Consider the following 23,628-nt stretch of genomic DNA (forward strand, 5'->3'; position numbering starts at 1 on the left):
CGGCTGCCTCTCTGTCGCCAAGGGAGGCCAATTACAGAGTCGTTCATGGTATTAGCATAGACTTAGACAAGACGGTCCACTCTCTTTGGCTTTTGGATTTTCTTGAGACAACCTCGACAGCATGGCCTTCATTTGTTTGCCAGAAGAATATTATGTGCTTGCTTTGCAGATATTCCTGCCGCGGGAAGGGTTCAACATCCCTTTGGAGCCCAGGCAGGTGTGAATCGGAAGTTTGGAACCTCCGATGGCTCTAGTCACAGTAGGCAAGGCCTAAAATGCCAATATTCCTCCGTCTCTTTCTCGTGTGCCGGCAGGGAGAGTTTTGCATCCATGACACAAAATATTTGCCTCAAATAAAATACCAATTGATAAAGCAAAAGCATCGCGAGGAAACCACGGCGACAATTTATAGGAATAGAGTCAAAATCATGCTATAAGGGAATCATTGCGTGGCATTCAAAATCATGCAGAAGACTGGATATATTTGCGAAGTATTTTTATACAGTCTCTTTTTTTCTCATTTTCTTCGAGCAGTTACATAGGAAAATTATGAAGTATTTCTACAAGGAACCTAAACCATGAATGTGCTGATTATTTGAATTAAGATTTTGTTTAAGTTTAGTTATTTCAACAACTTGATAATCCCCACAAAATATTGTTAAACATTACTGATTGATCAGCAAGCAAGGTGAGCAAATTGCTTGGTTATATATGCAGATTAATTTTAGCCCATATATGTAACTTAGCGAGCTGCCTCTTTTATCCCCAAAGGGAAAAGAGTAACCTCATTGGAGTCACATAACTTAAAAAGAGAGAAGGTGAGTTCCGACAAAATATATATTTTTAAATATAATATAAAAAATAAAAAGAAGAAAAAAATATATAGCCAATGCATGCTTAATTGTGTTATATATACAAAAACATGCTAGTAACACAAAAATCTTAAGGAAGGAAAAAATACATAGCTAATGTTTAACTTTTTTGTGGGTCTTAATTTAGTTGACAACCTAAATTTAGAAAATTATTGGTTGGTAAACATTGATTGTGTAACTTTTTAGTGTGAGGCTTTGATATTATGGTGGCACAACTCTTTTTATTTAGGGATATATGGAAACTTGAGTAAACTATTCTTAGAACATATCTATCTGTTCATGATTACTAAAAAGGGGGAGATAAGGGTGAGATAAAACAAGTTTTAACTGTTTAGGTAGATCTCGATGCATCCACTCTCATAAAAATTAAGATGCAACCAATCATCAATCATAAAGAAAGAATCTAAAATTTATAAAATTTTTGATCATGTGATCTACGAGCTTCTCACATTGCTCCTCTGCTTTCCACCTTTGACTCTTTGTGAAGTTTAAGAACTAATAGTTAATCCCTCCATCAAAACATGTCCTCAAAGAATATGGTGAGAGTGAGATTATACGTAAACATTGTTTTTTCATAAGGGAGCCAAGGCATTGTAACATAATTTAAATTTAACAGAAACATAGAGACATAATAGAGGCATTCAAAGCCTTTAGCTCTTGGGCATACATCACTTCTAATGAAGTGATTTATCATTCTATAGGACTTTCAAATCATACATACATACATATTCATACGCAAGTTACACTCCAAATCATAACAATGCTACAGTGGTTCATTATTTGTACCGTTTGACCTAATATGCATAAAGCATTGATAACATGTGCTCTATACCAGGTAGCCTGCACCATAAACTTGTAGTCATGAATTTTAGTCATTTCATAGTACAACCTCAGGCTAACTCTCTGCATATCGCGTTAATTCCATGACTAAACACTATATATTGATGATTATAAGGTGCTTCCGACTATGCGCTGCTCTTTGCCAGGAGGCATGGAAGGAGAGAAATGCGAGAATTTTCATTAAAAGAAATTCTTCGATGTATTCCACTCTACAGAGGATAGATAGTCACGGAACATTATATAATTAATAGATCGGCGACTCTTATCCATCATCTTCCTAGCCAAATTCTGAATCTTGCCTTTGTATTTTCTCTTTCTTCTTTCTCTCTTGTACATAATTTCTTTTATTAATAAATACGGAGAAGCTCCTTCTCCACTCTCTTTCCGATTAAGAAGAAAAAAAAAAAAAAACTTTACCTCCAATCTTAATGGGAAAAGTAATAATGTTTCTAACAGTCTCAATCAACATCTGCTGTGGTTGTTTCCCATCATAAGACGATAAATTGATGATGTGAAAGCAGGAAAATAATGTGTAATGTAGGATCGATACACCAAATTGTACGTTTCAAGCTTGTGACAGTCATACATTATGGTAGGTGGAACAAAAACATGCCAAACTTAGAAGTAGCCAAAAGCCAGTGTTAAACTGTTATTAGAACTTCAAAAGTTACAACAGCAATCTAGGGTTAACAGATAGGGATGAAAGGAGAAAGCGCGTTTTCTAACACACACACACACACCAAAAAACAAACAAAAAGACACGTGATCTGAGAGTATAAATTGAACCGCGTAATCTTTACACCGCATATTAGTTGAAACAATTTAAGATTCTGGAAATCTCAAATCATTGTCAAGCAACTATTCGTTGCTTTTGTAAGCAAGTGCCCGTTCTTTAATCATAGCTACCGCTTTGCATTGCTTTTAGAGTACGTGGACCCCCCCCTACATCTGTACCAAAAAGTTTGCAGTCGGTTGCAAGAACGAAGGCAAGATACACCAAAAACAGCAGCCCTCCATGGCCGACCACTGTTTTCTGGTTTCCGCGGCGCCCGAAACCCACTACTCAACACAGTTAAGACTCTAACGTATTCATGGACCTCTGCTTCATGGATTCGTCTTTCATTAAGACTCTAATGTATTCATGGACACCGAAACATCCTGCAACTTCTCATCAGCTGGCATACCTCTCCCTCATATTGATATCAGATAATAATCCTGAGATAATTTGTCCTCGACTTCGTTGGTGCATTAGAGATCGCAACTAAATGTGATCCACCCACGCCATGAATTGTCAAGACAGGTTCATGGTGATGGAGGGGCTTACGTTTGGATTATGTTACATGGTAGCCATGACATCATCATGATGGTCCTTCTCCATTTTAATTACTCATCACTTACTAGATGCTTAGTAAGTATGCTTATTTTATACTTAATGTTATTGTATAGAATCAAATAGCTGGTACCATGTCTGACTTTGGATAAAGACTTCATCAGTAACATCGATTAAGTAATACGTGGGAAACTAAACAACCCAACTGAACTCAAGTCAAAACAGACTCTCTTGCACATGCAAGAAACCTTGGGCACTTCAAGAAGGGATTTGAATGCTCCAAGGGAAAGAAAAAAAAAAACGGAATGATACTAATTTTACACAAAAACAAGCTAAAAAAAAAAAAGGAAACGAAAATCTAAGAACAGTCACTCATTCATTCTGGCCAAGTACCCTATCGTTCACATTTGCGATCCGAGGATGATAACCGCAGCAGCCAGTTGGCCTTCTCACGCGCCGGCCATCTCACCCGCCGGCCGGAGTCATGGCTGCTGAGACCGGTATCTATGAAGGTCTTGAGGCGTTGCATGGCAACATTGAGGGTGTCCACCGACATGTTAGCAAAGCAGACACGAAACCACCCGGGCTCGACGCAATGACATGAAGAGCCGGGCGAGATGTTTAGTCCCACTTCAAACACTATCTTCTTCCATAGTTCCATCTCTCCTTCAAATGTCTTGGACTTGAGCAGGTGTCTCATGTCCACCCAGCAGTACAAACCTGCGTTGCTCTTTAAGCAACTCACGCCGGCCTCCCGGAGTCCCTCGGCGAGTAGCTTATGTCTCTCCTTAAGCCTCTTCTTATTCTCCTCGGTGTATTTTCTCGTGAAGTCCTTGTCGGAGAGCAACACAGAGAGGAGGTACTGAGTGTGGGAGGAGATCAGGCCGAAGCTTGACATCTTGGTAGCGGCAGCCACGACGTAGTCGTTGCCAGAGTAGATTGCACCAACCCGGAATCCCGGGAGACCAAGATCCTTGGAAAGGCTGTAAACAATGTGAACGCGGTGCGAAACATCGTCTCGACCGATCATGGCCTCCGCAACGCTGATGAACCTTGGGGAGTCGAACGTGGTCCCCGAGTAGATCTCGTCACTGATAAGATGGATGTCTTTGGCGACGACAAAGTTGATAAGGGTGTCGAGTTCACGTCGGGTTGTCGTCGTGCCCAACGGATTCGAAGGGTTGGTTGTCAAGACTCCTTTTACTCTCAGCTTGCATTTTTCTGCTTGTTGATACGCTTGTTCTAGGGCGGCTTTGGTGATTTGGAAGCCATTGGAGCTCGAGCAATGGATCGGAACAATCTCCACTCCGGTTCGCCATTTGAGATCCCTATCAAACCTGTTGGAAATTATGTAAACTGATGTCAGACAACAGTACAAGTTCTGGTACTTCGCAATATTTATAGACAGCACAAGCATAGCAATGAGAAATGCGGCAGAAGCAATGGTTACCCAGGGTAATAAGGAGTTGGGAGAAGGAATGCTTCGCCGGGTTCGGCAAGACAAAACATCAGAGTCTCGTTAGCCGACGTGGCACCCGCTGTGAGGACAAGGTTGCTGGGTTCGAACCTTACTTTGTTCCCTCTCAAGTATCCCATGTAATTCGCCAGTGCCTGTCAGTATTTACGTTGCAAACTTTGATCAGAAAAAAAATTAGTTTTACGTGTCTCTAATAACGTAAAAGATCATAATGATTGCTTGAAAGAGTGAATTAGTGTCGTGGAAAAAAGAAAAGAATGTCGCTCGCTTGATTACGACCGGGCAGCTTAATTGGTGGACTTACTTTCTTGAAAGCAGGCAGGCCATGATAATCCTGGAACAGGGCCAGCTCGCGAAATATGGATGCGCCGTCTCTGATGAACCCCGCAGGGTCGGGGTGGCTCTTGAGCCAAGACTCGATGAGATCGAATGATAGCTGCCAAAAGATGAACGGAGAAAAGCTGAGACTATTGTTATTACAGTACAACTTGTGAAAATAGCAGAGATGCATGGTGTTTGATGGTGCTAATTAACCTGGTTCTCTGCAAGGCCCATCTGTATGATTCCAGTTGGGTTGGTGATTCGGTCGTAAGGGTTCTTCTCATACGCCTGCCACCCTAGGAAGTAGGAGGAGTCCTGTCCATGGGAGTTGCATGCCGCCTTTCTTGAGAGCAGCTTCTTATGCATTTTGGTTTGAGGGTAAGAGAGAGAAAAGGGGCAGAGGAGAAAGAGCAACACTGTGCTTTTGGTGATGCCTGGGGGATGGAGAACTAGGTGTTATTATATACCAGTATGCAGAGAGAAACCAGCCAGAGAGAGAGAGTGTTTGTCTAACCGCTTGGTCAGCTTCTTCTTTTTGATTTTCTTTTGGCTGTACTCATTTACGTTCGGTGTAAAGCGCCGATGTAAAAAAAAAAAAAAAAAAAAAAGAGAGCGTAAGTTTGTGTGCCTGCCGACAGGCTATCTCATAGGTGATGTGCTGTTGTGCAATGCGGGGTCCCATGCTTCCCTCAAGGAATTGATTACATTATTCTTCATATTGTTCGAAACTTCAATTCCTTCTACAGAGAAACATCATTTTAACCTGCTTCCTCATTCTTCTTATCAATCTCACTAGAAAAAAATATGCAATCAACTTGGAATAAATCTGGCATCCAGGAGAATTCTCGCAAGTTATCCATGATCACATCAAATCTATTGGATGTATATATTTACGTAATAGGATTCCCTCAAAAGAAGGATTGATTAGATTTTTGTTTCGCTGCTCCTATTTTTTTTTCACATTAACCTGCTATGTACCCATGGGAGCTCTTCCTGTCTCTTTCTTCGGTTTAATCAATATGTATCAGACTTCAAAATCAACCAAAATAGGTAAGCCATGGCCGTATGTTTTAGCCCACAGATTTTAAGTGCTCCACCTCAAAAGCCATTCTTTAATGTGGCTCCACTTTGGTGTCATCATCACTTGATTGGAGGTATGAACCCCACCGGACCCATTCAAATCTTCCGACAGTCACACTCTTTTGTAGGTAAACAAAGGCTATAGGGTGGAAGGAAATAACTGCAACACGGCATGGCGAACAATCGAGAGTGCAAGTTGTTTATCTTTGGTAAGAAATGGAGCTGAAATCTTGCATTAAGAAACAAATTAAGGAGTACAACTCAGATCAAACAGCTATCACAGCTCCAGCACACCTACTACCTAAACCCAACATATATGCGCAGCTTGAACTCTGGTTTCATGACAGCCACTACTCCGGTACAGGGAAAAAAACAGCAAAGCCACCAGAGATACAGGAAGATTTGAGTAGGGAATATATGTAGCAAAGCACCCCATCATAGCAGAACTATCTTACAATTATACATATACATTTCAAACTATATACGCAGATCTATCTTCGACTATGAGATATCCCATAACCATCGGCCTGCAAAATAGAAAAAAGAACCGGATGAATAGAATCCTCTGCTGTCCGAAGCCATAAATTCCGTTTGCTTGTTGGCTTCTCAGTAAGTATGAGAGAGCAAAAGTTTCTGCCAGGCTGCCTTTCATTCAGATCGATATATATATCATTCAGGGCTCGTTTGGTTCGCGGGAAGCATTTTCCTTCCTAGGAATATAATTCCTGGGAAACAAATTCCTAGGAAGAGGATGCCTAGGAAAGTACTTTTGGCATGTTTGGTTGACCATGGAAAAGTGACAAATTTCCAAGGTGCTTATGTTTGGTTGGCCATCCACTTTCCTAGGAAAGTTATATATAATTCCTATTATGCCCTTAATAAAAATTAGGTTTTTAATGCCTCTTTAATGCTTCTTTAATGCTGAAGGGACTTTTTGGGAAAAAGCAAAAATGGAGTGATTCCCGCCTCATGGGAAAGTAACTTTCCCATGTTTCTCATGGGAAAGACTTTCCCATGAAATGTGGGAATCACATTCCCATGGGAATACAACTTTCCCTCCTCTCTCCTTTGAAAACTCCAACCAAACAAGAGGCATCTCATTACTTTCCCGTTGACCACACTTTCCCCCCTTCTTTTCCCGCGAACCAAACGAGCCCTCAGGAAGGAAAGCTTCAGATTTTTGACAACAGGATAATTAGAAATCTAGGAAATCACAGTTACATAACCCCCTCCAGCTACACTTCCAATGCATTTAAATCAACTACAGCAGTACGAAGCTTCATCCAGTCCCAGATGGCCACAAGTTCGGCATAAGGGTCTGAACTGGCTTGGACTGTCTCGAATAACAAAACTAGCAGCCGCTTTATCAAGTATTACGGTAGCATCAACATTTACTTTTGAGACTCCAAAGGGAGGGACAGCCACGACACAATTGGATTAGATAGGCTATCATTGTTAAGCAGCCTACAACTACCCCAATTCCTTGAGCAACATCCAAATGAAGAAGAAAGGAATAGGCTTTTCTAGCTAACTGAGCAGAGGACCGTGTCATGTGTCAGAAAATCCTTTCACTTCTAGTTGCGATCCATATATCATCCACGGTACATATTATTTGATAGCTATTCATGTTCTCGTGATATGGTGCATTTAATACATCTTGTTTGCATGTATTGGGTTACTTATTATTATTATTATTATTTGATAATATTGGGGGAAAATGGATCGCTCAAAGCACGTGGATAAATCACCAGCACTTGATGACGAACGTGACGACAGCGAGCATACTCTCCCTGCACGCGACCTCGATGCGTTCGACCTCAAGACGCCCGACCTCAGCGCGCCCGGTTCCAGAGCTTACACCTTGATTTCGACTAAGTTGAACCCGATCGACCTCAGGTCCAAAGAAGACCTAGTCAAAGGGAGAAGCAGACCTCCTCCACTCCACTAAAAATCAAGTCCCCCTTCTCCTCATCCGGGGTCCAATCCCGCAATCTCTGCCTTAACGACTGTCAACGATTAAATGCATACGATCTCAACGGACCGCCAGCCAGCCCAAAATCTCGGATCGTTTACGGTAACTCATTAATTCACACGATTACGTCCAATCACTATGTTAACTCATTAATTCGTACAGTCACGTCCAGTCACAAGTAACTTCTACATCCCTCTTATAAAAAGAGAACTTCTTCTTCCCAAAGGAGGAGATCTTTTTACGTAATCTCTCTGCTTGCTCCACAAAAAAAATCCTATGACTTAAACATCGGAGGGCCGGTGCCGGAACTTCCGGCCATCGATTTTTTGCAGGTCCCTCGGAGAAAGTTGTCCGCCGCCGTATTTCCTATCGGAGCTCCTCTTTCTCGGTCTGCGGTCACCTCCAAATCAAATTTTCAGCAACAAGTAGGAAAATACGTGACGCAGGGAGATCATTGAATACGAACTACGTTTCCCTATCCTGCGTTTTTCCAAATGCTGGCTTTATGTTTTCACCCTTTGACGCTCGAATATATTAATACTCAAGATGTTGAATTACGCTTTTACAAGGTGGCTATGTCGCATGTCATGTCGCGTAAAAGTAAGGGCCGACGTTGCGCATACTAAGGGGTACCAATTTATTAGAAGAGACCCACTCAGTTGACGCCCGTCTTGAACCGACACCTGGGTCCCACACAAAAGTTACATCACATCACTGTAAACCTTGGTTGTGGGCCCTGGGTGCTCTAATCCAAGTCGGTGTTGTCGGAGGTGGGTGTGTTCGAGTTGTCTAACAAGTAAGAAAATGCAGGGATTGACTGGAGAGTACAAGAACCGACTTTGAACGGAACGAGGGGTCAAAGGTGGCTTTCTCACCCTCTTCATATATATATATAAAAAAAAGAAAGGATCGAGGGGTCTTAATTGCCATGTAGCTTCCCCCAAGCTTAGTTTTTGCTTCAATTATACATCAAAAAATTTTAGCTCCACCTACCCGCTTCTCCCAAGGGGCCTCCAAACACCACAAGATAAAGACCCTAGAACCCTAGCCATTGACTTCCATAAATTAGCGTTTTAATTAAGGGCTTCATGTTTTGGTTTCGAGTCCTCATCAATATAAACTAAAAGCAAGGACTCCGACGATGCCCTTTTGCACTCTATTCAATCTGATTTTGGGAGACAGTAGGCACTATTGTAACAATTACAGGAAAACAAGCTCAACAAATCCTCGTTGTGAAACAGTTATAGGGTCACTATAAGATAAGACGTGTAGTAACCATGGAAGGTTAGCTCGGTCTCATGGCCAATGTTAATAAATGTTGCATGTTCAATTCATCCTTTCTTTATATTTACATCCATCCAATAGGGTCCGGATGTATCTTTTGCACGAAAAAATAATTATTTTTTTTTGCAATGTTGACTCTTAAATTGTACTATATATAGATCTTAAGATATTTTAAATTTTTTTATTTATCCATCTGCATGGAATTGGTAGCTGCTATTCCGCAATCCAACTATTGATCCGTGCAAAGAAAGACGAATCCTTCTTCCGCATTAATGATACAACCTTGTCCTTGATATAATTTGATTTACGTCTGGCCCCTTCCCTTCTTAACAGATACAACTCTCTCTAGATCTCTCTTTCCATAAAGATATCTACATGTTTCCTATCTAGAAAGATCAAACAAAATGAGAACTATTAACAAGAAGAGCATACCGCCTTCTACCATCAAGAAAAGAAAAGGAGAAAGAAGAATGGTAGTACCTTGAAAGTTCCTGGACTGACTTTTGCCATGGGGAATCTTTCATGCATCTCACATGTGAAATTCTTAAAGATGATTGAACGCCAACTACAAATCCATTATTTGAAATTCTTAAAGATGATAGAACTCCAACTACAAATCCATTCGAAATCTTATGCATGTTTAATTTGCTATGTGACATAAAATGTGCCTTGCATGCTAGAAATTTTAGTTTGGTGCTCACGTGCGTTCTTTCATGTTATTTTCTTTAGCCACCTTGTTGGATAAATTCTTTCTTTATGGAATCATGCATGGAAACTTAGGAGGGATGAACTGCCAAGCCAAACCCACATGATATGATTTCCTCTTCCTTCTCTGGCCCGCATCATGCATGTCTGACCAGTCCTGGCCTGCTGATGCTTTGTGAGGACCCGTGTGGGCGTGTGTTTAGTCCCACATCGGTTATTCGCTGGGTAGATCTTGTATACTTATACAGGATCAAGGAACCCAAATAATACCTTCCGGCTAGCCATTTTGGGTGAGGTCCTGGGTTGTTACAAATGGTATCAGAGCGGACCCGGCCCATAACCTATGTGGACTAGGGGACACTGCAGCACGGATCTATTGGGGCTGACCACGGGCCGATCGTGGTGTTTGTGATTAGATTTGAATGGATTTGAACCCTTAGCCTGACGAGGACGTCAGGGCTTGAACGGGGGGAGTATGTGAGGACCCGTGCGGGTGTGTGTTTAGTCCCACATCGGTTATTCGCTAGGTAGATCTTGGGTACTTATACGTACAGGATCAAGTAATCCAAATAATACCTTCCAGCTAGCCATTTTGGATGAGGTCCTGAGTTGTTACATGCTTGACGTTGTCCATGCCGTTCAGCTGCAATAACGTCCTCGACATTTGCTAATGAACGTCCTCGACATTGGTGCAAGGGATCAAACTCACACCCATGAACATTAAAAGTTACGGCAAAGCATATCATATTGGACTAGTTGTGAGAGGGGCCGTATCCCTGTCGTTGCATATCAGAAGACTTCCATGCCGCGGTGTTAACGTCTAGGTTGCATGGATTCATGGGGGCCGTGTGGTCTTGCAGTGGCACAACTAGGGAGGGTTAAATTCACATGAGACCCCCACCATCTATAACCTGCCCAAAACATCTCATGGCTTGGTCAACAATGATGGACGTACCCCTCGGTAACAACTAACATGGCACTGCACCCTTGGAGTCCATTCTCAAGCCACTTTGGTTGATCACAAAGCATGGACCCATTGCTTTCTTCTTCAAAAGCGTAGGCCCTCATACGACATCATGTTTCCCATTAGAAAAAGGGTGAAAAAGCAAAAATTCTCTCTTCACCATCTCTTTGGGCCCATGGTTTTCCTCTCCCTTCCTCCATGACTTGTTCCATCTTACATCTAACGTCCCGATGTCAACCACAACGACCGATTATTGGATGTAACAAATGTGATGCACTAAACGTAATTAAGTAAATGTTTGGAAGTTAATAGTCGATGAATTTGAGATATACACCAAGCCTTCCTACGTACATACTGACCAAACTAAAGTGGTCACGAGAGCAACATGAGGTTGTGTATTTGGTGTTTGAATTCACAACCTTGAAGACAAGCCATCGTTTGGTGATGGCATCTTCACCCCCTAGTCCCAGCATGCATAGATATTGACTTTGTTTTTATGTTCATGTGAGGCCCCGGAAGCTGCAATATGTTTGACACGAGGGACATATGATGTCGTGGTATCTTCCCATCTTTAAATGCCTATAGCTCTGTAATTTCACAAGATTAAAAGAGTCGGTAAAGGGTTGAATGAGGTGACATACGTTTACAGCTTAACGTGGAAGGTGCATGACTTTATATGCCCCACACGGCTCCAAGCGGACTTACTCTACTTGATAGGCGAGGTTTCAGAAATGGTTTGAAACGGAATTAAGTAACAGAAAAGGTGTTGAACTTTCTGAGACCTGAACTTTCTTACGGTTCATAATGACAAAAATCCTGTCAGTCGTGGTAGACAAGTCTCGTAGAATATAATTCAAAAGTTAGTACGTACGTAACAGGAAAGGAATAGAATGGGGAGGAAGAGAAGCTAGCGTGATCATTTTATGCTCCTATCTTCACTTGTTGCCCAGCTATCCTCGCTTCCAATTTGCTCAAAAGTATGCTCATAATCTTCATTATGCTCCTCATAATCTATACTTGCTATATAAAACATACTATCTAGTATCTTCACGTCGGCATCATTCATGTTCCAATAGTTAAGGGCACGTTTCTTTGCATGTGAAGTTGGTCATGGGTTATAGCTGCGCAGCATGCTCTTTGGTTGGTTGCTCGACATTCCATGCATCCGCAAATATGTGGAAGTAAATGCACAAGAATCTTTCTGAAGAACAAAAATCAAACTTGTACCAGCTAGTGTCCAATAGCTGCATTATTAACGAGCCTAAAATATGCGATCTGGGTCGCAATACAACCTGAACTTTGCATGGAAAAAGATTTTTTCTTTTTGGTACAACAGCGTTTCATACTCTGCATGTGTGTGGATGAGACCAATAAAATCAGAAAATAACAAAACAAATAAAGAACCTGATACTCTATCACGCTCCATCCATATGAAGCCTCCGAAATGGTGAGCCGCACAGGAGGCAATCCAATCAACTGCACCATTCGTTTTCCTGTAGATGTGAGTGGCCTGATGGGCGCCATGTCTGCGAATGTCGAGGAGCAGCAGCCTATCCTCGCCTGCACGACCCAGTCGATCACCGTAGCCGAGTCGCCCTTGAGGATGAGCCGGTCCGTACCTAATGTCCGTCGGACAAAGGACATACCCTTCCAAGCGGTTTTGAGCTCAGTACACACCACCGAAGAGTCAAAGATCCACCGACTCCCCGCCGCCACTAGTCTGGACTCATGATGACGAAGCCTACACCTCCGCATCTCCCGTCGTCGGCTATTCTGCCATCGAAATTCATCTTCAGGAAGCCAGGAGGTGGAGGCACTCAGGATACGAACACATATATGGGCGCTGTAAGAGCAAGAAGAGAAGAACTTTTCAGCCTTTATTTAGAAATGAGTTTATTGTGAAGAAAGGGCTCCGAAACGAGTCCATATGGCCTGCTATACTGGATGCAACAAAATGTTGGGCTAAAAAAAAAAAAATACTAGCGAATGACCCAACCCAAACCTGATTAGACACACCCTGACTTGATCTTGCTGGTGAATAAGCGATGCATGAATCTAATTCCAAGACACATATAGACAAGAGGCAAATGTATCTCAAGGTTCTACCTACTGAGTAGAGCCCAAGAACAAATTTAAGGCAGATATGGGACACCTTCCCTCTCTTACCCCCTTTCCCGGAAAAGCCACCCTCGCTGGTTGGCTTGGGCTCATTTTGCAAACCACGCTTGATTAAGGGCTTGGACTTACCTGATGGACCCAAGATTGGAGCTCAGGCCGCAACTGGGCCTCAGAACCATGTCCAAGCTTAAAGATCGGCGATGTGACATGCTTTTCTGGTAAGACTTCACACCATGGCCGTCAGTCTCCTATCTCACCTAACGTTTCTTTTTCTTTTTATTTTTTGTTTTCTGAGCAAACCTAACGTTTCATATATTTAAGTCCGTAGAAAGATTTTTCTTTTAAAAAAAAGTCTGTACAAAGATTTGTTAGGGACAAAACCACATTTAATACAGGTAGCTAAAATGGTGTATTAGCATGGCAGCATATTCCTTCTTCCAAAGGTTATGTTTGGCTTTCTGTGTGGAAGACATCTTCCTTGTTTTCTGTTTTGCACTTGTTGTGGTGCTTACCGACGCATACATCATAAGCATCACATCACATCACATTCCAAGGCCATTCAATCCATATACAGATTTCGAAGTTGAACCTCTGGAAATTATTTGAGGTAACTAAACTTTCTAAATAGTTATTTCAACTACGCATTCAAAATTGTAAGTTCTGATCAAATTAAAGGCTGAGCAATTAGATTGTAGTCTTGCCAAGTAGTTGGCCACCACATTATAGGCCCCTGCAATATAATAATACACCCAAACTGTATTCGCATGTTCGGAAAGCTGAACATATTTCTCCCTGAAATAGGCAAAAAATATAGTTGGGCAATTTTTTTTTTTTTTTTTTTTTTTGATACACAGGCAAGTTTTTTCGACGCCGATAACTTGTACAATATCCTGTGGAATCACCATATACATTGTACCAATTCAGCCCGATTTATTTGGGCTGGCCCAAGAGGAATAGGCCCATTAGTTGGAGCGAAGAAGGCTCTGAACTGGAGCCGAAGCCTTCTTCCGCTTCCGATTCTGGCGGAATTGAAGGCCATCCAAGTTCATCTAAAACTCGAGGGCTTCATCTATTTAATTTTCCTTCTCCTCTGTTGAATTTCATTACCAATCTCTCGAGGTATAGCCGCAAATCCCAAGATTCTTAACTCCAAATCTCCTCATTGATTCCTCGCCGAAAACGCCACCGGAATTTCGTCGGACTGAGGTAATGAGTCAAGCTTCTTCTTCCTCTTAGTTTTTCGGCGTTATGGCCATCGTCACCACTTGATATGGGGCTGATAAGCTGTTGGAATGCATGAAATAGGGCAGTCTCTGTTGCACCTTTTTCTTCCTCCGAGCTTGCCTGCTGCTGATCGCCACTTTGGCCGGGGTTGTGGCCGCCTATTGCCAACGAGTGGGAGCCAAGCCACCATGGCTGCCCCCTTGGACCTATAGGGGAAAGGGGGGGGGGGGGAAGAGAAAGGAGAAGAGGAGGACAAGCCTCCCCATTCATGAAGAGAGAAAAGAGAGGGTTTCTTTCTCTTCTCCCCTTTTCTCTCTATTTTCTCTCTCCTCTCTATTTTCTCTCTCTAGTTTCTCTTTCTTCTTTTTCTTTTTTTCTCTCTTGGTGTCTCACTTTAGTTGACCTGGGTAGATGGTAACACGATCCCGGGGGACCTGGTGACAAACTCTTGATGGACGCCGGTAGGCACTCAAGGTTACTAGTCCACTGTTTGACTTTTTTTTGATAATCGAGTTTGATTCTATAGAGGGAGAGTCATATGCGTAAGAAAATTTTGATCAGGGTACTTTGCACCTCATCTTATAGATCCTAAAGTAGGTCTGTGATCATTGTGTTAGTTAGTCTTCAATAGAGGTAAGAATTTTTTGTACTTGAATCACCATATATATATATATATATATATATATATATATATATATATATATATGTTTATTGGTTTGTATTGCTGGATTTACATCGTGAGATTTGTATCAGTTTGACATGTAATGATATATTTTTAAATAATTTTTAGTACAAATATATTTATGTGGTTATTATATGTGTCGGATGTTGAGTATATAATTATATAAACAAAGATACCTTGAATTTCAAAGAAACTCATTGTATGCGTAATAATTGATTTGAGCAGAGTAACTAGTAAATCAGATGGATAAGATATGGTTTGGACTAACTTCGTCATAGCACCATAGGCTGCCACATAGAAAACAACGATGAGCTATAACGTAGGATTTGGATAGCCAACACAGGCTATAACGTGAGGTGGATAGCCACCACGGGCTATAACATGATACGATATCAGTCTTATACTGAGTCATGATCTTGGTTCGTTCAAAATTGAAAAAAAAATTAATAAAAAATCTGAAAAAGAAGTTAATAGGAAATGAATGACATGACATAAAAAATTATTGTTGAACAATTGGTTAGATATGATATATATATATATATATATATATATATATATATATAAAATAAGAATTTATGTGCATGTTGTTTATGAGCCTTTTCGGCTATTGATACGGTGTTCGTTTATTCGGCATTGTTATTTGATGCCGTTCTTTGCTTGAATAGAAGTTTTGGATTATACCTTCAAAGGCCAAAACTAATATAATATACAACCAAACAACATATTCGCATTGCCTACTTATTGAATCCTGTTTTAATAGAATAGAACCAAACAACTAAAAATATAAAGCTAAGATTTGTTGCAGCGGTGTACGATTTAGGCCTAATGCTGGTATGAATTTATGGTATTTCTGTACTACTGTCAAAAAGATAGCAGGAAAGAGAGACAGAATTATGTAATAAATGTTGATATGGTGGCTACAATTTTGGAACTCGAATCTTCTAATCCGTCATTTTCATGTTTTTCCTTCAGGTCAAGGGCAAAACCCTACTCAGATGCTGAGATTAAGGTATTGCATTACAGCATCTCACCTGTGATAGTCCAGATTATGTTTTTTTTTATCATCTATCATATGTTTTTACATTTGCATTGTTGTATATCAAAATGAACCGTATTGAGGTTTCACTTTTTGTTGTTTACAACACACCAGTTAACTTTTCGATCAACCAAATAGTAAGCAAACAACCATTATAAGTGTATATACATCCTTGGATTATTTGCCTCACGCCATTTTGCTTTCTTGCCCCCTACTGATGAGATAATTTCAATCTCACCAATTCCAGCTCAAGCGGGTCGTCGTGAATAAACTCCTCGCTCTTCCGGTAGTAGGAACTCGGACAAGTAGGCGATCCGCGGATCAGAATTGATGAGATAATTTCAATCTCACCAATTCCTGTCCCTTGGACATTTCAGTGTTCTAAAGTGGCACGGAAAGGGTTCCTTCTATTTCAGGAGACATGGGAAAGTTAATAAAGATGTCGAGGCCATGTTTTCAGTAGTAATGCTGTAGTTTCTGACTATAATCCTGGTGCTCTTTGTATTGCAGACTGCTTTCAGAGCAAAAGCAATGGAGTACCACCCTGATCAAAACCAAGATAATAAAGGCATGTAAAGCGTTGTCCTTTTCTTCTAATGTGAAGTTAACTTGTTTCTTTCAATTCATATTTTAGGAAAAATGTAAAGAAGTGATGAGGTCTTATGAAGCAATAAAGCAAGAGAGGAAAAAAGGAATTTATTGATCCTAAAAGTACTTGTAAATTCTGAGCATACCAACAAGATATATATATCAATTAAAATGGGGTCTCATTACTTGATGATGGTGATGACATCAAAATTAGCCTTGCAGTAATTTCTGCTTTTAATATCTGATCCGGAAGGACGCTTATTTTAGAAGCTAATTGAGAGAGAAAAATTTGGTGTTTGTTGTACGCTCGAGTCTTAACGAGTCTTTTTATTCGGATAAGCACATCTTTACGAGCATGACTATCTATGTAAAATAATATTGACCACCATACAGTACAGAAAGTTCTACAATGTATTCAGTTTTTGCACAATATCCTTTATTTAAATGCATGGAAAATCAACTGTTAAAATGTCTGCTTTGCGGGTCCAATGCTGGTATTATGTGCAATGGAAAACTTTAAGAGCATATCTCACAGGTCATATGTATGTTTCAATTGCCATAGTTGCTAAAATCCAAGGTTGCTGCTCCCAAATCACCAAGGGAATGATCTCAAAAGTTGAAGTGATGGTTCTCCAAAGCATTTCCAGAGCACAAGCAGCACAAGGTTACTAGCACAAGATCTCAATAATGATCTCCGCCCGCCAAGCCATGCCATGGTTCTGTGAGAATTTTGGCTGTGTAATATCTCCAGGCAGTCCTGAACCTATTGATCATCTGATAGTAGATTACGTAAAAAAAGTGCAGGTCCATTTTGTTATAGAGATAGATTCTTTTTCTTTTTTTTTTTGTTTGAGGGGTGGAATCGTTGGTAAAGAACAGCTTTCAGAAAAGCAAAGTGGTGCAAGAAATGGCATTTGGCTCGCTCCCCTTCCCCCTCATCTCTTTCAGAAAGCTCATATCCGTCCTCCATCTTCCCTGCCGCTGCGAACCCACCGATCAAGGTGGTGCACACCATGTACCACCTGAACCAATACAAACTTGGCTTCATGAGCTTCCCAAGCCTGCACCAGCCGTAGGGAAGCGATCGAGGTGGTGGAGTGGTGGTGGGCGCGGCTGGTGGAGGTTGAGGCGCCGCCGTGGGCGGCGGCGGCGGCAGCCAGGCTTCCGAGGGTTGGAGGAGGAATCGGAGGATTACTGTCCGAGAAGCAGGTGAGGAAATCTCCTGCATCTTTTTCCGGCACTGCTGTTGGTTCCAACACATTTTTGTTGGACTTTCGCCTACTGATGGAGACTTTTTTTTTTCTGTCCCCTAATCTCCGAATTTTAAAGCATGAAAAAGTTAAAAGCAAACACAAATTTGTCACATAGTAGCCATTATTCTACATTGTGACACGTTTGATGCCTGTGGCTTTGTTCAAGAGAAAATCTATCACGCAATAATTTGTTTTAATAGATTTCAGATGCTCCCTTAAATAATTGATTAAGTTTCTGGACACTTGCACGGAAAATAATTCAAAGTTTGTGAGCTCGACGACAGTTTTTCTTGTAGGATAAAAGGAAAGGCCTTAATAAAGTCGGGCATCACACAGAACTTCAATTGAAAGTAGCCATTCATAAGCAAATGTAATGGACCTTTTAGGATGCTACTACTAGGAAATATAGGGTTCACATAAATGTTTTTACACGAGTTTGGAGGTAACAATTACTTATGATCTATCAACTGATTAAATATTTGGTCCTCAACCTTTCACTGACAATTTTTTCAACAAATTATTGTTGTTATTTATCCTCTTCTTGTCAAAGATTTCACCCTTCAAATTTAGTTCATGGAACTATATGGTTGATGGACAAGGGATGAAGTACTTGTCACAACGTTGGGTTCCTAAAACAAAGGACTGAATCCTCCTCCACCCATCCCAAGCAGAGAGTTGCCAACCAGCTAAGCTTAGGGGGCCCCAAGTGAACAAATGTTGTAACATAAGAATCACCCTCTTCCTTAGAAAGTTCTTATATTTTTCCTTCTCATTTTAATTAAATTGAAATCAAGCATACATTCCTTCCTGTCTGAGATTTTGACGGTTTAAACTCGCATAAACTGGTTAAACATGACCATTAAAAGGGCACAGAGCTCCATATGAGAAAGGATGACAGAAGGCTTCATTAAGCAATTCCTTCAACCGCATCAAGCATGAAAACAGTATTTGTTGTGATTTTGAGCCACATAGCATTTCTCTGTGGACATATTTATCCTGCAAATGCACAGGTAATGAACCAATGCCGTGTTGCATATGCCACCACAGTGACAGATAGAAATACCTTAAGCTAATGCAACCAAAGAAGGTACAATTACCTACCAAAATCTCACTCGGGCAACCAAATACAAACATATAGCAAACACAACCAAAGTGCTATCCTTAAGAAGGCTAGTTGGCTCGAAATCAGATGAGAATAAAAGGCAGATTTTAATTTACACTGCATGGAAAAGCATGCATCTAACAGGTGAACTATTTCATAATATAACAGATCTAACAGGCTGCATGGATTAAGATTACAATACTGCACAGACTTAATGATCTACCCTCTCAGCAATTTCCACCTTGCATGTTCTTTTGTAGTGTCCTGTCTGGTTGCAGCGACTACAATGCACGGTATGTTTTTCACGATTGGCCTCCTTCATGCAAATTCGCTTCTTTTCAGGTCGTCCTGGTGGACGACGAAACTTTGGTGGACGAACCACTCGATTTTCATCATCTGTAAGACCCTCGGTTGCCTTGCTCCACTCACTTTTGTCTGGAATGGGATATATTGGTTGAGAGTATGTCTCGCGGTACCTTGCAACTGTAAAATACTTCTCCGTGTATTCGTAGATATTTTTCCTACATGAAAGGAGGGCTGCAACAGCATGAGAACATGGTACTCCATACAACTGCCAATCACGGCATGAACAACAGCGAGTGCCAATATTCACGATACTAGAACGATCAGCTGATAAAACCTCAAATTCTACTTCATCTGAACGGAGCACTTGGTAGGTCAATGCAGACTCAATAGCATCCGAAATACGCGTTTCAACAGAAGGGGCAAGTACCGATGTCCATGTCATACCCTTTTCATGTCGGTCTCTAAACTCGGCCATTAATTTGCCATGGATCTGCTCCATAACTTGAATGATGGGAAGTTCACACGCTTCAAGTATCCATTTATTGAATTCCTCAATGTTTGAAGAAAGATGACCAAAACGTGACCCTTCAAAGTAAACTACAGCCCAGCGATTTGGTGGAACTTGCTGGATCCTTTTGGCTGCTTCAGCACAAACTTCTTCAATTTCTGCCATCCTTTCTCTAAACCCAATGGTGGTGATAGAATAAGCGGCCTTCCACAAAAGCTGGACAAGCCTTCCATTCTTGAACTCCTTATTGATGTTTTCAGTTAAATGACACATGCATATCCCTTGGTATGCAGTAGGAAATTTTCTTCTCACAGCTTCAACAATACCTTTCCGTCCATCAGATAAGACTGTAAGCTGAGGTTTGGTCTCTGTACTTATCTCAAGCAGCTTATGAAATTCAGATAAAAACCACATCCAACTTTCCTCTGTTTCTACATCAACAATGCCAAAAGCAACCGGGAACAATCCACCATCAGCATCAAATGACGTCACAGACAGTAGCGTACCAAGATACTTGCTCTTTAGCTCCATTCCACCAAGACCAATAATAGGTAAACAGCCACGCAGAAAACCATTTATTGATGCATTAAAAGAAACAAAAAGTCTCTGGAACCGATGGTCTGACCCAGTAGTAAACACTTGAGCAATACTTCCAGGGTTTGAAAGCTTTATCTGCTCACAGTATGCTGGCAGCAAGCAATAACCCTCCTCAGAAGATCCATAAATAGCAGCCAGACCCCTTTCTTTTGCTCGCCATGCTTGCTTGTATGGTATAGTAATCCCATACTGCTTTTGAATGTCTTGCAGTATGTCCTTTGGTTTATAATTCACATTGTCTCGTAGCCGCTCCTCTATAAGATTTACAATCCAATCAACTGATGCTTGGTGATGGCCAAGTTGTGCATTTTTGCCACAAGTATGTGTTCCTTCGATGCTCCTTATCGTGAAGGTTGGGACATTGGGAAGCTTTACCGCACGAATGCGCCAAGGACAACCCTCCTTAGCACATTTAGCAAAGTAGCGAATCAGATCACTTTTTATGATCTTAAGCTCAAAGTGCTGGGCAATTGCAGCTTCTTTAATCGCCTTTCGGAAAGTCTTGACATCAGCAAACTGCTGTCCAACAACAAAATTGAAGTCCTCCATCTACTAAGCAAAGAGGAGCTCAATGCTCTTCAGTGCTTGAGATTTAGTCTTTCTTTCCTCATGAACCATACAACTTTTCCAAATAAGGTCAGCCTTTCTATAATTTATGCATAGAAATGACCTACTTCCCAAGCACCTAAAGATAAGTAAAATTGAGGTCAGTTTGTTGCACAAGAATAATAGTGCAGAAGGAAGAAAATACACTCTATAAGGCAGGCAACAATTTAAAGTTAATTTTTGTTTTTTTCTTGATATGGCCTAGAACAAAGAAATACCATGCAACATACTTGCATAATACCCTATTCTTAAACTAGTAATAACAACAAATTAACTCTAATAAAGGAATAAAAAAAATTTCCTGCATCACAGATACTTAAATTTAAGAGGGAACTTAATCTTTTGTACTCTCTAATCAACAGCCGATACAAGCAACTTAATCTATATGCAGCATCCTGATGTAAGCAAAACAGAACCATAATGGTGAGGAGCAGCAAAGCAATACCTCTCACATACTTATCTTGCACGGGCACCCGACAATTTCAATACCATTTTTTTTTTAACCAAATCTGACCATAGCCTAGCATACATGTCAGATGCTGGTTGCTGTGGGTCATGTGATAATCATGTTCTCTAGCTCATATGCTCTTCTAGTCAATATTGCTATTCAGTGCAACACATATTTGTCTGCCTGTATGTTAAAAATCAAATGGTAGCATTATACCATAATTTTTATAAGCTATCAAGTTCAATAACAACTTGCCAACATACAAGAATGAATAGCCACATTTCTGTTTATCGTAAACATTGGCCGTTGCAATAACTATTGTGAAAGTATATTATAACAGCAACCTTTATAAAGACAACAAAAACTATTTTCCTTATGGTTAATCACTATAGTAATTTTTCAGAATGTCCAAGATGACACCTATATTACAGGCTGCCATCTGCAGGACTCAAAGAAACAAACATAATCGACCATTCTCCTTAATCCCTCAAACTCAAAACTACGACTACTTTACAGACATACCAAGTTCCATAATTTTAATGGGCTGTTCCAAAAACTTCCATAATTTTAGTGGACTCCCAAGCAAGAAAACAGCATTTGGGTTCCTGGAAACTCTCCAACTCCTCAAATTATGGTGGCAAACCCATAGGCAATTTGCCACCGACAATTGTGAGTATTCTCACTAAGATATTTGTCCCGTATCATTTTCATAACACGCTGCAAAAAAAAAAAAGCAAACAAAACAAAAACAGAAACCCAGAGTGACAGCCTCATTAAGAAAAACGGGAGACTTTTTTGTTATTTTATTAATTTACAGGAGAACTTATATCGAAAAGGAGAACAAGCAGCAATCTATCGATCACTAAACAACAATAAAACTTAAAAGCAGTACAAAATTCGACCAAAAAAACTAATTTGTACTAAAATTAAAATCTTGCATCACAATAAAAATACTTAATTTATTACGATTTAATAAAAAATGATCAGAAATTTTCTGTCTACAGGGTTTTGAGTGATACGACACTAAGACACAATTGAATCGAATGGAGGCCTGGATTTCAAAAGGTGTACCGAATGAGATCGAAGAAGCTCGGGATCAGCTCCAGCGCCCAGCTCTCAGGCTCCACAGAAAGGCCCGAATAGATCACCGGCTTCGATTTGGGGTTAATTATGGTGAGGAAAGGGACGGGAGGAGGAAGGGGGGAGAAAGGGATTTGGATGGCAAGGCCCCATGTGGATCGATGGTTTGAGAAGGGTGGGGAGGTTCCGCCATTGGAGGAAGGAGGGGGGAAGGGTTCGAGAGGGATGGGGAAGAGAGAGAGAAGAAGCCTGTTTGGGCATTCTGACGAAAGACTAGGGTTGATTAGGTCATCGCAGAGAGGTAATTTGGGACGGGGGCGTTTTGGTCATTATATGAAAGGTAAATGGGTGGTTCTATATACACCCCCCCTATTGCTAAGGACACCCCCCCAAAAACCAAAAAAAAAATACCCAAACTAACCTTTAGTGTAATTACCATATTGCACTTGAAATTTTCTCATACACCCCCCCTTCCTCCTCCTCCGTTTCGTTTTGAAAAGAAAAAAAAAAACACCCCTCAAACCCCCCTTAAACCCCTCGATCCATTTACATCGTTTAGGCGATCTTTGAAGGAGATTTAAGCCCCATTCGAAGCATGAACAAGCAACTAGTGATTTGGGACGAAGAATCGGCTGCAAAGGTACGTGTTCCACCTTGTTTCGAAATTTTTTTTTTTTCACGGTTCGTGCTCCGTTCGGCACTGGATCGCCGAACAAAAGACTTCTGTTCGGCTGAACAGTGCCGAACAGAAGCCTTCTGTTCGGCAACCCTCAACCGAACAGATCTGTTCGGCTGCACAGTGCCGAACAGAAGGCTTCTGTCCGGCACTGTTCAGCCGAACAGAAGCCTTTTGTTCGGCGATCCAGTGCCGAACGGAGCACGAACCGTGAAAAAAAAAATTTCGGAAGAAGCCGGCGAGGTGGTTCCGGGAAAAGCCGGCGAGGTGGTCGGAGATCGGGAGAATGCCGGCGACGAGAGGGAGAAGGGGAACGGGGGGGTTTTGGGCGTTGGCGAGGTGTTTTGGAGGGGAAGAGCGGGGTGGGGGGGTTTGGGGGGTGTAGAGAGCAATTTAGGTGAGGGGGTGGGGAGGGTGGGGGGTAATTTAGGAATTTTTAATTTTTTAGGAGTGTCCTTAGCAAATGGGGGGGGTGTAGAGAGTATTTAATTTTTTTTTAATTTTTGGGGGGTGTCCTGAGCAATAAGGGGGGTGTATATAGAACCACCCAAGGTAAATT

The 23,628-nt window shown here is 41.1% G+C and overlaps 2 protein-coding genes and 1 long non-coding RNA gene across 4 annotated transcripts; 1 reads left to right on the forward strand and 2 right to left on the reverse strand.

Annotated features, from left to right (window-relative positions):
* Window positions 1-3,252: 3,252 nt before the first annotated feature.
* On the reverse strand, window positions 3,253-5,273 carry LOC103707525 (1-aminocyclopropane-1-carboxylate synthase 3-like). Its single transcript, XM_008792052.3, has 4 exons — window positions 5,054-5,273; window positions 4,824-4,955; window positions 4,493-4,653; window positions 3,253-4,379 (listed from the first exon to the last, which is right to left on the reverse strand). Exons 1-4 carry the CDS (start codon window positions 5,204-5,206, stop codon window positions 3,437-3,439), a joined length of 1,389 nt encoding a protein of 462 aa, XP_008790274.2. The 5' UTR covers window positions 5,207-5,273; the 3' UTR covers window positions 3,253-3,436.
* A 10,556-nt stretch (window positions 5,274-15,829) lies between these two features.
* Window positions 15,830-16,448, forward strand: LOC113462752. The gene is made up of 2 exons (XR_003385808.1): window positions 15,830-15,878; window positions 16,416-16,448. It is a non-coding gene; the product is annotated as an uncharacterized LOC113462752 (long non-coding RNA).
* A 2,451-nt stretch (window positions 16,449-18,899) lies between these two features.
* Window positions 18,900-22,665, reverse strand: LOC103707524. Of its 2 annotated transcripts, XM_008792050.4 has the most exons (3): window positions 22,385-22,665; window positions 21,311-21,496; window positions 18,900-20,944 (listed from the first exon to the last, which is right to left on the reverse strand). In XM_008792050.4, the coding sequence occupies exon 3, from the start codon at window positions 20,806-20,808 to the stop codon at window positions 19,060-19,062; it is 1,749 nt and encodes a 582-aa protein (XP_008790272.1). In that variant the 5' UTR covers window positions 20,809-20,944; window positions 21,311-21,496; window positions 22,385-22,665; the 3' UTR covers window positions 18,900-19,059. The 2 variants fall into 2 exon arrangements, with proteins under 2 accessions (XP_008790272.1, XP_008790273.1); XM_008792051.4 differs by lacking the exon at window positions 21,311-21,496.
* Between the last annotated feature and the right edge of the window lie 963 nt (window positions 22,666-23,628).

Source organism: Phoenix dactylifera, chromosome 6, assembly GCF_009389715.1.
Source record: "Phoenix dactylifera cultivar Barhee BC4 chromosome 6, palm_55x_up_171113_PBpolish2nd_filt_p, whole genome shotgun sequence".
NCBI lineage: Eukaryota > Viridiplantae > Streptophyta > Magnoliopsida > Arecales > Arecaceae > Phoenix > Phoenix dactylifera.

Coding starts and splice junctions, on each gene's coding strand:
- LOC103707525 (XM_008792052.3), bottom strand. CDS start 5,206: ATGCATAAGAAGCTGCTCTCAAGAAAGGCGGCATGCAACTCCCATGGA. Junction 4,956..5,053: donor TGGGCCTTGCAGAGAACCAG/GTTAATTAGCAC, acceptor ATCTTTTGGCAG/CTATCATTCGATCTCATCGA. Junction 4,654..4,823: donor GCCTGCCTGCTTTCAAGAAA/GTAAGTCCACCA, acceptor AAATACTGACAG/GCACTGGCGAATTACATGGG.
- LOC103707524 (XM_008792051.4), bottom strand. CDS start 20,808: ATGGAGGACTTCAATTTTGTTGTTGGACAGCAGTTTGCTGATGTCAAG.